Source organism: Hemicordylus capensis, chromosome 2, assembly GCF_027244095.1.
Source record: "Hemicordylus capensis ecotype Gifberg chromosome 2, rHemCap1.1.pri, whole genome shotgun sequence".
NCBI classification, from domain to species: domain Eukaryota; kingdom Metazoa; phylum Chordata; class Lepidosauria; order Squamata; family Cordylidae; genus Hemicordylus; species Hemicordylus capensis.
This window is the reverse complement of record NC_069658.1, coordinates 250,720,619-250,734,745: the sequence shown is the minus strand read 5'-3', so window position 1 is coordinate 250,734,745 and position 14,127 is coordinate 250,720,619. Positions and strand designations below refer to the sequence as shown.

The 14,127-nt window shown below is 46.0% G+C and overlaps 1 protein-coding gene across 5 annotated transcripts in view; it reads left to right on the top strand.

Moving 5' to 3' along the window:
* PBX2 (PBX homeobox 2) overlaps positions 1-14,127 on the top strand; it is a 54,836-nt gene continuing 40,709 nt past the window's right edge. Inside the window, exons 1-2 of one of the 5 annotated variants that reach the window (XM_053291634.1) lie at positions 1-489; positions 3,292-3,377. In XM_053291634.1, coding sequence (XP_053147609.1) covers positions 284-489; positions 3,292-3,377 — 292 coding nt within the window. In that variant the 5' untranslated portion in view covers positions 1-283. Of the gene's footprint in view, positions 490-3,291; positions 3,378-5,325; positions 5,346-8,539; positions 8,550-14,127 lie in introns of those variants that run through there. The other 4 variants (XM_053291636.1, XM_053291635.1, XM_053291639.1 and 1 more) reach the window with 4 other exon arrangements.

Below are 14,127 nucleotides of genomic sequence, written 5' to 3'. Positions count from 1 at the left end.
CGGATCTCTTCTTCCCCTCCTTTTTCCTTCTCCTCCCTCCCCCTTTCCAGCTCCTCCTCCTCTCCTCCTCCAGCCCTTGTGTGGGACTCCATTTTCCCAGCCCCAAAGTCTCCAAGGAAGGGGCCGTGGGAGCGCATATTCAAGATGGAATAGGACCGAGCCTTTTCCTCAACGTCGCCCTTGTGTCGCCGATCGCAAAATTAGGATATCCGTCTTTTTGTGCGTGTGCGCGCGCGCGCGCGTTGTGTGCGTCTGGACAGTTCGCCTTGTGTTGGAGCCAAGAATGGATGATCAAGGAAGGCTGATCCAAGCGAGGGGAGCTGTGGGGCTCGCAGGGCACCCCCCAGTACAGGGGGTCCAGAGCATGACCCCCCACTCTCTCCACGAGCCCACCTCGGATAACGGAGAACCCCGGAAACAAGACATTGGCGACATCCTCCAGCAGATCATGACCATCACCGACCAAAGCTTGGACGAAGCGCAGGCAAAGTTGGTTACCCTCCTCCATTCTTGGATGGCCTGGGCATTGTGGGGAGTAGAAAGTTGGGCTGGAGCGTCTCCCTTTGTGTGTGCAGGGGCTGCTTGGTGCAGACTGTGGGCAAAGTGGGGAGGGGGGGTCAGTTGATGGGACTAGAATTCAGCGGGGCATGCATGGGGTGCCCATCAAGGTCTGATTTTGCGGTGTGAGATAGTGGGGTGTTTGGGTGCCGGATTGGCGTCTTTAGTGGAGACTTGAAAATCCAAAGATGGAATGGAGTTACCCACTGGGGTAAGCAAGCTCTCTAGGGGCCACGTTTATGGGGTATTCCCGAGAGTCTGGTTCTGTGGCAGGAGATATTATTGGAGTGTTAGAATGCCAGACTGGGATCATTGGAAGGAAACTGAAAACTAGGGAGTGGGAGGGGGGAACCACAGAGTGGTCTTTCATGTGGGGATGGGGAAGAGAGAGGGAAGGTGAAGCTAGATTGAGAACAGGATCACTTGTTGGCAAACTTTAGTGGAGTCTCTAGGGAATACCCAGAGGGCTGGAGATATGGAGCAAGTTTGATCTTATTTCTCGGTTGGAAATGAGGGACCGAGTCAGAGTTGGGGGGAATAAGGTTTTGACTGGAAAGTGGGATTATTGAGGCCTCTTTCATTTGGGATTTGGGATTTTTAAAAAGTGAATTTAGGCAGTGGCAGGATGCATGGGATATGAGTTGTCTTTGAGGTTACTGCCTGATGTTGAGTGTACAAATGTATAGAATAGATTTAATGATGGTCTGATATGTAATAGAAGATGAGGCCAAGAGGGGTGACTGGCATGGAATTAGAGTGCATTGGGAAGCTGGAATATAGCTATTAGAGGATCTGAGAGCTAGGTTGGAGAGAGATTCTGGAGATGGCTCTCCAAATGAACAACCCCCACTTATTGAGTTCCACATCTTCTGCTTAAACCACTAGACTTCATTTCTCCTCCAGAGAACTTAGGGGTCTGACTTACTATCAGTTGCCTGTGGTCTCTAAACCACCAGATTGTACTTTTATTTCAGAGGTACACAATCCTTACCATTGTTTTACAGGCTCTCTACAAATGTTCACACCTAAAAAATAATATTTGGTGATTAGTGTATATATGTACTGATGGAGCAGAAGGGGTGTACATCACCAACTTGGAGATATATTATTTGTAGGGCCAGATGTTGAGCCTGAGTATGTTAGGATGTCCTTCCCCCCCCGCATCATTTTCAGATTTAGGGGGGAAATGTGTACTTGACAGTCTTTTTTTGAGACACTGTTGGTAAGAGTGTGGTTTCAGGTATGTATTCTGAGGCATGACTTATGTGTGGGAAATTGGGGTTTGCACACAAGGCCTGTTTTAACTCCTGGAAGCGGTTTTCTTGTGGGAATTGTCACTCAGTGTGCAAGAGAATGCAAGGGGTGTGCTTAACTGTTGTAAAGTGGCAGTCAGGAGGATGGGTGTTATATATTTGGAAAGTTAAGAGTTTCTCGGGGGAGTCTTTTTCTCAAGACCTGTGCAGCTAGGCGTATATTAAATCCAGAGTGAGGTGAATTGTAGGTCGGATGTCAGGGAAGAGATTTTTTGTTTTGAATCACTGGACGGTGGAAGTTGTGGGGTTGTTTACAACACAGACTAGAACACAGTATCAAGAGTTCCTTCTCTGTTTACAAGGAGCTCTTGATACTGTGTTCTAATCTAGACTTCAAAAGTTGTGTTTTGAGGGGGATTGGGTGTGGAAACACTGGCTGTGTAATGGTTTAAAAATGGGTGCTGTATTTGGGACCAATTTTAACTATTTGGGGCAATTTCACGTAAATAGGAGTTTGTTTATGTGCCTCAGTTGTTATCTAGTGTAGGAGTTTTCTATTTCTGGATGGTTTTGGATTGGAAAACTGACTTCAGTGTTTGGGAACTGGATTATTGTTTAGAAATAGAATGAACTGAGTAACCAAAATGGGGGAATCTCACATTTTAATGGGTGTAATTGGTGTATCAGAAGGAAAAATATTTTTTCTTTTGTTTTGTATAGGCTACATATTGAGGTCATTCACACAATCAAATATTGTGTTCTACCTGAGTTTGGGAGCTGTGTGTGCTCCCAGTTTGTGGTTGAATGGAAGCAAAGTAAGAGGGAAACCTGAGGAGAAGTGATTGTGTGGAAGCAGGGTAGGAGGGGAACCTGAGTAGCTTTTCCTTCTACCTTGCTTCCACACAGTCACTTCTGCCCAGGTTTTCTTCTTACCTTGCTTCCACACATCCAAAAATTGGAAGCACACACAGCTCCCAAACCTAGGTAGAACACAGCTCTTGATTGTGTGAATGGCCTCATAGTATTACAGAAGAAGAGAGAGGTCAACAAAAATATCAAAGCAATGAGAACATGTTATCTCAGGTTTTTAAAAAAATGATGTGTGTTTTATCCAATACATTGTAAATGTGGCCCATTCCTTTTAAAAGGGTCACCTACCTTTTGTTTACCATCCCTAACTTGCACAAAGTTTCTTGTCCATTTTGCTGTACCTGCAACATCCTCAACATTTTGATAAACGATCCAACAATTGAAGGAAATGTATGGTTTTATTGTTGTGGCTGTTGGGACACTGGAATTATATTGGGAATTACCGAGGGTGCGGTGAAGACTCCATTATGTGTGTGAATAAATGGGGATTGATTTATTCTCCAGACCGAGGCCTGAGAGCTGTTGTGAGAATGGATATAAATTCAGTTTTTTATCGCACCCTCAAAAGTCCTTCCCAAGACATTGGCTTTATCTGCTCTCTCTCCCACTGTTTAAACTGCAGGAAACACGCTCTGAATTGCCACCGCATGAAACCAGCCTTATTCACCGTCCTCTGTGAAATCAAAGAAAAAACAGGTATTGTTTGGGTCCAAGTTTGGGAGGGTGTGTTGTGTGTGCTTTAAAAATGCATTTCAAACTAGTAGAAAATTGTTTAGTAGAGGGAAGAAAGGAAGAAGAAAATACGGGTTTCAGAGAGTTTGTCGTAGTAGAGAGAAAAGAAGAGCGGGTGTTTTCCCTCAAGAGCTTTTGCCAGAGGCCTGTCGCTTCCGCGCCATCTTGACGCGCCTGGAATTTCTTTTCTGCCTGCCCACTGTTCTTTGTAGCCACTTTGCCCCCCTTCACCCTCTTTCTCTTGATTTCGTTCTCCGTAGCTTTTCATTTCTTTGGCCTGCTCTCTTATGTCCATTCTATCCCACTTGGGGAGGCCGCCAGAGGTCTCTGGCAGCACCTGGATCTTTTGTCTGCAAGAATAATTGCCTTCTTAGGGTTTTGATATGTTCTTTGGTGCCTCCTCTTCCTCCTCCTTCTCCTTGTGTTTCTGAAATTCACCCTTGCTTTCAGATGGTTCCCTGGCTGGTTAGTTTAGATTTTAGGCTTTACAGTGGCGTGTTGTGCAAAAGGGTGGAAGTGGTGGTTGTGTGCGTATGTGTGTAGGAAGAATTGGTATTCTTCCAGCTCCTTTAATTTGCATTCAGCTTGGATTAAAAAGTGAAACGGCAATGCCAAGCCATGGGGCCTAAAAGGATTAGCGAAAAGGAAAGTGAGCATGTGTCTTGGTTGTGATTAAAAGTTCATCTGGTCTAAGCGGCCAGATTTGGGCCACACACATCTGACGTGATGTGCAGCTCCTTTCAAGCTCCTTTCCTCTCTCTATTTTAAACCGCTTACATCCCACTGAAGTAAATGGAAACTAGGCAGCCAAATTGTACACAGGATCATAGCCCAAATGTGTAAGCTGCTGTGAGAAAACGCAAGATACATGTCCAGATGGCACAAGTGTGGATGGTGTGGTATAAACGCGTTATATAAATCACTGGTCTTCAACTGGTGGGTCAGGACTCCCATGATGTGGGGCACATCTCTTTCTGTGGGGAGGCACACCAGCAATAGCATCACCATTTTCTCTTTTGTAATTGCTGTCTGTGGTTTTGGTTTTTTAAAAGAAGGCAAAAGGTAAAGAAGGAAGAGAGGGTGGAAGAAAATGATAGAGAGAAGTAAAACACAGAGAGAGAGAGGGGGGGGGGAAAGGGAAAGAGAGAAAGAGAGAGAAAATCTTAACACGCATGCTCCAGCTGTCCTTATTTAACCAAGTACAGTCCCTGTTTTATACTATCTGGTAAACAACTCTACCTGTTTGGTCTGTATTTTGGGAGATGCCTCTTAAAACCATTGTTAATATGCACACAGGTGCACAAGCTTCTCTTATCTAACTCGATCACCACCTGCCCAGATCAAACTTTCTGAAACGTTTTAAAACCCCTGAAATCCCTTGAGGGACAAAAGTAAAACCCTTGAAATCCCTTGAGGGACAAAAGCATTTCAATGCTTTATACATTTAAAGAATACGAATATGACAAATATCTATATACCACTTTTCAACAAAAGTTCCTAAAGTGGTTTACATAGATAGAAACAAACAAACAAAATGGCTACCTGTCTGCAAAGGGCTCACGGTCTAAAAAAGAAACATAAGATAGACACCAGCAATAGCCACTGGAGGGATGCTGCACTAGGATTGGATAGGGCCAGTTGCTCTTCTCCTGCTCAATAAAGAGAATCACCACTTTAAAAGGTGCCTCTTTGCTCAGTTAGCAGAGGATGCTAACTCAAGATAAAGCATAAAAACTGAAAACTGTTAGCAGTCACTTTACTAACAGGTCTGTTTCATAAATTAATGCAGGACAGACTGCTGCAAGGTACATATTATACAGCAAGCAGAGATGAGCCTTCAACTTGTGCAGTGGGGTAATGATTATTAGAATAGAGGTGTTAAAGTACACAGAAATGTCCCAGTTTTCATCTGTGTCCCATATGGGAGGAAAGGTAGGTCTCTTGGCCCTGAAAAGTCAGATCATTAGAACTTTTATGGGTTAGAGTAGGGTACCTGAAGGATCACCTTCTCTTGCATGAATCTGCCCAACTCCTGCATGTACTGCCTCCACTATGGTAGCCACATGGGGAAGGGCCTTCTCTGTTGTGGCCCACTCCGTTTGAAATGCTTTACTTAAGGATGTTTGGTTGGCATCCTCCCTTTCCTCTTTTAGATGTCTGGAAAAGTCAGTTTTCAGTCCTAAATGGCCTGAGAATTGCCTCCACCCATCTCAGTCTGTCCATCTCTTGAGATCACCCACTGAAGCCCTGCTTTTATGTTTTGCTCAGTGGCCATAAGGCATGGGGCCTTTTCTGTGGGGTCCCCAATTAGACTGACAAGTTAAAAGTACTTCGACTTTTATCTCTCCCTTTGTGAATTTTACCTTTGTGTTGTTTACCAGCGTTTTGACTGTTTATAGATTTGTTCCTGTATTGCCTGGTTTTATTACAGATTTGATTTTGTGAGCCGCCCAGGGACACTGTGAAGGTGTGGGATATTATATTATATTATATTATATTATATTATATTATATTATATTATATTATATTATATTATATTATATTATATTAATTTATTGAATAACAATAACAATAATTATTATCAATAATAATAATAATAAATAATAATAATGATTGTTGTTGTTATTGGCTGACATCTTGACTAATGAAGGGCTTGCGAAAGGACATTGCACTGATGCAAAACCGTTGTGCTAGATACCTGTTCGAAGTCTGGAGCTTGTGCTCTAGACCCATGTTGTACTGTCACAAGTGGGCTTGTGCTTGCGCAGTTGTACAACTGTGATGTGCCTCGTCTGTTTTAAAGGGAACTTTCTTCTTATGCTGATGTATCACCAGTGACTTCCAGCTGGGAAAGGGCCACTTTGTTTTTATCTTGTATGGAAATGTGATGCTTTTACCCGGGGGCAGGCAGCCCAAGTAAAAAAGAGTTATCCAGCTGTTGCCTCCCTAAGTTGTGGCTGGGGATGATGGGAGTTGTATTTCAGCCCCAGCTGGAGAGCCAAGGTTGCCTCCCCCTGCTTTTACCAGTACCCTTTTGCATATTATGACCTTTGGGCCTCCTGATTCCCCCCTCCCTTTTTGCTTTGCATGCATGTGTCTGTATCCCTGCCAACTTAGGATATCCTTTCATGCATTTGACAAAGTGGGCTTCAGCCTATGAAAGTTTCTGCCACCATAAATGGGTTGCCTTTTAAAGGTGCCACAGGACGCTTTGTGGTTTCTGTTACCTAGTGTAGGTCTGCTGTAATGGTGCAGCAGGACATTTACAGACTTGACCTCCATGAATGAAATTTGTTTGTGGAAGCTTATTATTTTAAACACAGCTTAGGTGCTCTTTTTTTTGTTTCCATGTCCAGATTTTCATTAGGGATGTGCACGGAACCGGGCGGGGGTGGTTTGGAGGCAGGGGGGCGGGTCACACTTAAAGGGCAGCGGAGGGTGCACTTCCCCCTCCCTCCACTCCCCACCCCCCTGGCCATCGCTCCGTTTTTCAAGGCTCATACCTCCCTGCTGCCCGGAAGTACCGGGCACGCATGCATGAGCCTACGAACGGCTTCGCGCACATCCCTGATTTTCATTTCCACAGAAAATGTAGATATGGAAACAAAAAAAGATTGCCCATGTTTCATAAGCTGTGTTTAAAAAAATAAGCTTCCATCCACACAGTTTCATTGGAATATAAAAAGAGCTTTGCTGGAACATACCAAAGATCCATTATCCTGCTACCCACAGTATCCAGTCAGATGCCTCTAGGAAGCTTGGAAGCAGAAGATGAGGGCATGCCCCTTCTCCTCCCATTGCTCCGCAGCAACTGATATTCATAGGAACATAGGAACATGAGAAGCTGCCACATACTGAGTCAGACCATTGGTCTAGCTAGCTCAGTATTGTCTTCACAGACTGGCAGCGGCTTCTCCAAGGTTGCAGGCAGGAATCTCTCTCAGCCCTATCTTGGAGATGGTGCCAGGGAGGGAACTTGGAACCTTCTGCTCTTCCCAGAGCGGCTTCATCCCCTGAGGGGAATATCTTGCAGTGCTCACACATCAAGTCTCCCATTCAGATGCAACCAGGGCAGACCCTGCTTAGCTATGGGGACAAGTCATGCTTGCTACCACAAGACCAGCTCTCCTCTCTGAGGAGAGACATATGACAGAGACATACGCCATACATGGTGTGGAGAAAGTGGATAGAGGGAAGTTTTTCTCTTGCTCCAATAACAATACAACCCAGGGCATCCACTGGAACAGATTGGCAGAAGACAAGACAAAATGAAGCACTTCTTCACAAAGTGCATAGTTAATCTATGGAATTCACTGCCACAGGATGTGATGATCAGTGTTCCTTTTAATTTTTTTTCAACTGTGTGTAGAATAAGTTTTGTTCTCAGTGGTAGTATCAAGGCAGTGTGTGTGCACGTGCATTCAGAATGGGGCCGTCCTAATTCAGCCTGAGCAACATCTAAATTTAACTGAGTAGACATCAAAGAGCCAGCATAGCATAGTGGTTAGAGTGTTGGACTAGGACTGGGAAGACCCAAGTTCGAATTCCCATTCAACCATGAAACTAACTGGGTGGCTCTGGGTCAGTCGTGTATCTCTCAGCCTAACAACTCGTGTATCTCTCAGCCTAACAACTACCTTTCACAGGGTTGTTGTGAGGATAAAATTAAGCATGTACTCCACTCTGAGCTCCTCGGAGGAAAAAGCGGGATATAAGTGTACAAATGAATGAATGAATGAATGGTGTGTGCGCACAAGCATGCATGTGCCTTAGAGAAACACTGGTGATAACTACTAGCTTGATTGATTGATTAAGTGCTGTCAAGTCGGTGTCAACTCTTAGCGACCACATAGATAGATTCTATCCAGGATGATCTGTCTTCAGCTTGGCCTTTAAGGTCTCTCAGTGGTGCATTCATTGCTGCCGTAATCAAGTCCATCCACCTTGCTGCTGGTCGTCCTCTTCTTCTCTTTCCTTCAACTTTCCCTAGCATTTCTCCAACTTTCCCAGCTGCCCAGCTAAAGCAAGCAGGCACCTATATTGGGCAGCCGTGATATAGGAAGGTGCTGGAGGCGGATGATCACTTCAGTGACAATGACAAAGGCATCATTTCAGACTGCGCGGGAGAAGGCAATGGTAAACCACTCCTGTATTCTACCAAGAAAACCAAATACTAGCTTAGATGGTTTAAAATGGAATTCGCTCAGCGTTCAATATCTGAACCTCAGGTCCCCAGACATTGTTGGACTACAGCTCCCATTATCCCCAGCCACAACAAGGATTGTCATTGTGGCTGGGGATGATGTGAGTTGATTGTGATTGTGGATGATGGGAGTTGTAGTCCAAGAACATCTGGGGACCCAAGGTTGAGAACCCCTGGATTAGCCAAATTACTGGAGGATATGTCTACCAATGGCTATTAGTCTTGATGATGATATGCAGTCTCCAGGTTCAGAGGCAAGATGCCTCGCTCTGAATCCCAGTTGTAGTGGGGGGGGGGAGCAGGAGAGGAGCAGAGCCCCCTAGCCAATCTTGTGAGGAGGGCAGATTCTACTGGGAGCAGACATTCAGAAACTCAGGGCCTGAGCTGTTTAGGGCTTTAAGGGTTAAAAGTAGCATCTTGGTTTAGTCCTGGAAGCAAACTAGTATCCAGTGCAATTCCTGAAAAATTGGAGTGATATGTTCATACCACCACCTGGCCCCTAACGACACTCTGGCAACAGCATTTTGCACTAGCTGAAGCTTCCATGGGCAGCATCATGTACAGCAACACATTACAGTAATCCAAATGGGATATTGCCTGGGCTTTCCTAACTAAGAACATAAGAAGAGCCTTGCTGGATCAGGCCCAAGGCCTATCTATTCCAGCAATCCAGTTTTCCACAGTGGCTCACCAGATGCCTCTGGGAAGCCCCGAGGCAGGAGATGAAGGCATGCTCCCTCTCTTGCCATTGCTCTCCCTTGCAACTGATATTCAGAGGCATCCTGCCTCTTAGCCTGGAGGCAGCCTCTAGCCTTCAGGACTGGTGGCCATTGATAGACCTGTCCTCCACAATTTTGTCTAAGCCCCTTTTAAAGCTATCCAAGCTTTTCAGTGTACAAACACTGGAAAGCCACAATGGAATATCCATCGGTGCAATTGTGACATGTGACCATCTACACCCAGGAGACATGTTGTTACCTGCGTGAAAGATCCATTCTGTAACGTACGGCACAGCCTTCACTTTATACTCCTGACATGTACAAGTTACATGTTTATACTTCTGACAAGTATAAGTTGCATATTGTGTCCAACCTGAGCTTTCAAGTGCAAATTGCGCCAGGTATGTACAGTTTTGCATATGTTTTGTTTTGTTGAAGATAAAATTGCTTGCATCTGTTATGACTTATGTCAGAATTTATAGGGGATGGATGTGTCCAAATGCTCCTCTGATGTTTTTATTGAATGCCTTTCCATTGCTGACACCTGAAGATAGCCCAGTTTTTCAGGAATTGCACTGGATACTAGTTTGCTTCTATGTCCAATCTGAGAGCCATACTATTTCATACCCCTCAAATTCATTTTAAATTATTTTAAAATCTTATTTATGTCACTATTAAATCATGGAAATTTAGCTTATTTGAAGAAGTCACTGGAGCTACATAGATTTTTTTTTTTTTTTTTTTTGGTAGTTGCACCGTTCTTTCTGGATGTTGTGTTTATTTGAAAGGGCTTTTCATTCATGCGAATGGTGGCTTGTTGAGTGTGGGAGGAACTGTTGGTCCAGATCCAAGGGATCATTAGTAGCTCTTTAATGGGTTAAGAATTCCCAGCAAGAAAAGTGGCTATATGGTCTCAGTTGAAAAAGCTTGTTCTGGATATTTTAAAGTTAAACCAGGAGTTTTCACCCAGGGGTACGTTGAAGCCTCATGAGGGATACACAGGACACACAGAACTCTTCCATCTCCATGGCTCATGTGCATGCTAAACCATTGGTTCCATCTCCCAGAAGGGAGAGGGAGGAGTGTCAGGCAGCATCCCTTCCTCCTCCTCTCCACATGATTGGCTGGCTAAGATAGCAACCCCCTGCTAACTAGGCAAAGAGGCACCTTTTTAACGTGGTGATTCTCTTAGCAGGGGGAGAGTAACTGGCCCTCTCCACACCCAGCACAGTACCTCTAGTGACTGTTGCTGGTGTCTATCTTGTGTTTCTTTTTCGATAGTGAACCCTTTGGGGACAAGGGTCCATCTTATTTATTTATATATTTGTTTGTTATTTCTCTGTGTAAACCACTTTGGAAACTTTTGTTGAAAAGCAGTATATATTTGTTGCTCAGGCTCAGCCCGTCCTCCTTCAACCTGACTGACAGGCTTGGCAGCCAGGGAAATCCTGGATAGCCAGCCTGTCACAACAAGAGATGGGAGGCGTGGGGCCCGGTCAGGTGTGTAATGCTGAGCCTCAGTCAGGCCAAGGGAGTGATGAGCTGGGCCTGTGCACCTATCTAGCCAGTCACATGGAGAAGAGGAGGGAGAGGTCAGGACAAGGGTATGCTGTGAATCTCTGGCCATGAGGCTTCAGAAGGTGGGGGGGGGGGGGAGAAGGAAACCACAGCATAGTTAGTTGGTGGTGTGGTTTTTAAAATGGGTTTTTTGCCTCATTCTAGGGCAGAGTCACTTAGCTTGCATTTTGTTTCCACCAACTTTGGAAAGATTTACTTCTGGGGTGGTCACGATTCCTGGGTGCTTATATGGAGTACCTGAACTGAAGCTTTGAGACAGAAAGCTTGAGACATTTGTTTTTAAAAATGTTGAAAACCCCTGAGTTAAACAGTTATAGGGGCCAGTTCCAAATATTTCCTCCCTAGGGCTAAACGGCACATTATGTTAATAACATGCTGGGCCTTGATGTACTTGGTCCTTCTTCCCTAAGAGTGGTGGAATCCAGATTGGGACCATAGTATAGGAGAGGAGAACATTTACCCTTTCCCTCTGCCATAGTCTCAGTTTGGATTTCTTGCCACCCTGCGGCTTTTATTTGCCCTGGGAGGAAATCTTTCATTAGTCCCAGTCAGTGTTCCCTCTAATCTTTTTTCATCTGTGTGCAGAATGAGTTTTATTCTGGGTGGCAATATCAAGGCAGTGTGTGCACATGTGCATTCAGAGTGGGGGCCTTCCTGATTCAGCCTGAGCAGGATCTAAAATTAACTGAGCGGACATTTAAAAAAACACGTCAGCATGTGCACGCCTTAGAGGGAACACTGGCCCCAGAGAGAGTTACCATCCTGGGGCAAATAGCAGGGTAGCAGTTATGGGAGGTGGGCATAGCAGGGGCAAAGTCCTTCTTTGCCAAAGTTCTGATCAAAGATTGGGGAAGAACCATAGCTCAGTGGAAGAGCATCCGCTTTAATTGCAGAAGGTCCCAGGTTCAATCCGTGGTGTCTCTAAGAAGGGCTAGGGAAATCCCATCCGAAACTTTGGAGAGCTACTGCCAGTCAGTGTAGACAAAACTGAGCTAATGAACCAAGGGCATGACTCAGTATAAAGCAGCAACCATGTAGTCTCCCCCCCCACCCCCACCCTGCCTGTAGGCTTCTATTTCGGGAAGAAAAAGAAGATGTTTCAAGGTCAAGCACATTATTAATGTAATATGTAGTCTGGCCCTTAGCCAAGGTGTTGGCAAGGTGTTGGTGGGAGTGGATGATTGCCAGCTCACTCCAGGCTCTGTGGGATGGGATGGGTTTTCTGGATTCATTTTGATCTGGCACCCAGTCAGGCTTTGAGACCAAGATTGCTTGGGTTGCCCCCTTTCTTAACTAAGAAAGGAAGAGTTGCCCTGTGACTTGGGGGCCTAGTGGTTGGCCAGGATTTGGCACTCTCACTGCCCGTGACCCGGCTTTGATTCCCAGCCAGGTAAGCTTTTGGGGAAGGCCCATAGTTCACTGAAAGGGCATCTGCTTCGCATAGGCAAGGTCCTGTGCTTCCCTGCTGTTGGGAGATCTTTGTTAGGCAAAGGACTGTAGCTGTCTGCTTTGCATGCAGAAGGCCCAGGTTCAATCCCTGGCATCTCCAGGGACGGCTGGGAAATATTTGTCTGAAGCTCTGTAGGGCCACTGCCAGGCAGTATAGACAGTACTGAGCTCGATGGGCCAGCAGTCTGACTCCGTCTAAGGCCGCTTGCTATGTAACCTGTGGACTGTCTTGGACCTCTCAGCAGCTTTCTGTACCACTGACCATTGTATCCTCATGGATCATTTGTGAGGATCAGGGAGGGGCCATAGCCCAGTGGCAGCGCACAGGGCGGTGCTTCACACCATTAGTGTCAAGTGCCATGAGGGTTTGTGTGGGGAGCCGTCCCTGGGCGGCCGGATCGGCCTCTCCCACGATTGCCGGCTCTGTCACAGAGCTGGCGGGGTGGTGGGGATCGGGGGCCGCGTGTTCCCCAGAAGTCCCAGGATGCCCCGCACGTGTGCAGGGCATCCTGGAGAAACCCCCGAGGCCAGGAGGCTTGTTGGAGTCTCCTCGAGGGTTGTCATGGCACGAAGCTGCGTCGCAGCGTCTCACGACCACAAAAACACGGTTAACGGACCGAGCACTCTGTGAACCGTAGGGGAGGGGTTCCGAGGAGGGCTAGCCACCATGGAACGGAGCCCGGTGGTTCCAATAATCACTGGGAAGCGGGCTCAGCTCCCTTAGTCCACTTTCCAGTGATCGTGGGAATAGCCTCATGGTTTGCATGCAGAAGGTCTCAGGTCTGACTTCTGGCTCCCCTAGTTAACTTAGGTTACATAGCAAGTTGCCTTATTCTGAGTCAGACTATTGGTCTGTCCAGCTCAGTATTGTCTACTCTGATTGGCAGCAGCTCTCCAGGGTTTCAGGTGTATCTTTCCCAGCCCTGCCTGGAGATGCCAGGGTTTGTTTTTTATTTTATTTTATTTTATTTTATTTTATTTTATTTTATTTTATTTTTTCATCCCGCTCTTCCTCCAAGGAGCCCAGAGCAGTGTACTACATACTTGAGTTTCTCTCTTCACAACAACCCTGTTAAGTAGGTTAGGCTGAGAGAGAAGTGTCTGGCCCAGAGTCACCCAGCTAGTATCATGGCTGAATGGGGATTTGAACTCGGGTCTCCACGCTCCTAGTCCAGCACTCTAACCACTACACCACACTGGCTGGGTTGGACCTGGGCCTTCTGCCTGCGCAGTAGAGGCTCTCCCACCAAGGTGCAGACCTTCCTCTAACAAACATTTCAAACAGCTGGGCTAGGAAGCATGAGCCTTCAGGGGGACGGGCAGTTCCCCACCTCCGCTGATTCATAGCCATATATTCATACGTACGTACGAACATACATACATACATACATACGTATGTGTATACTTTGTCCCGAGCCCCTGAGAGTGTTGCTGCCAGCCGGAGTAAACAAAACTATGCTGGATGGACCAATTGTCTTATTTACTACAAGGCAGGTTAATAGGTTCATTTGCAGTTGGGTTCTGTTTTGTAATGGCTCAACTAGATTTCAGAAGGTAGTGCTGGGGGGTGACCATTTGACCTCTTGGCAGTAATGATACAGGGTTCCCTTCTCTCCTCCAAGTCAGTGGTTCCCAACATTGAGTCCCCAGATGGACTACAACTCCCATAATTCCTAGCCATAACGGCCTTTGGTACCTTCTAAAGTGGTGGCTCTCTTATATTTACAGTAGCAGCGGGAGAGCAACTGTTCCTATCCAACCCCAG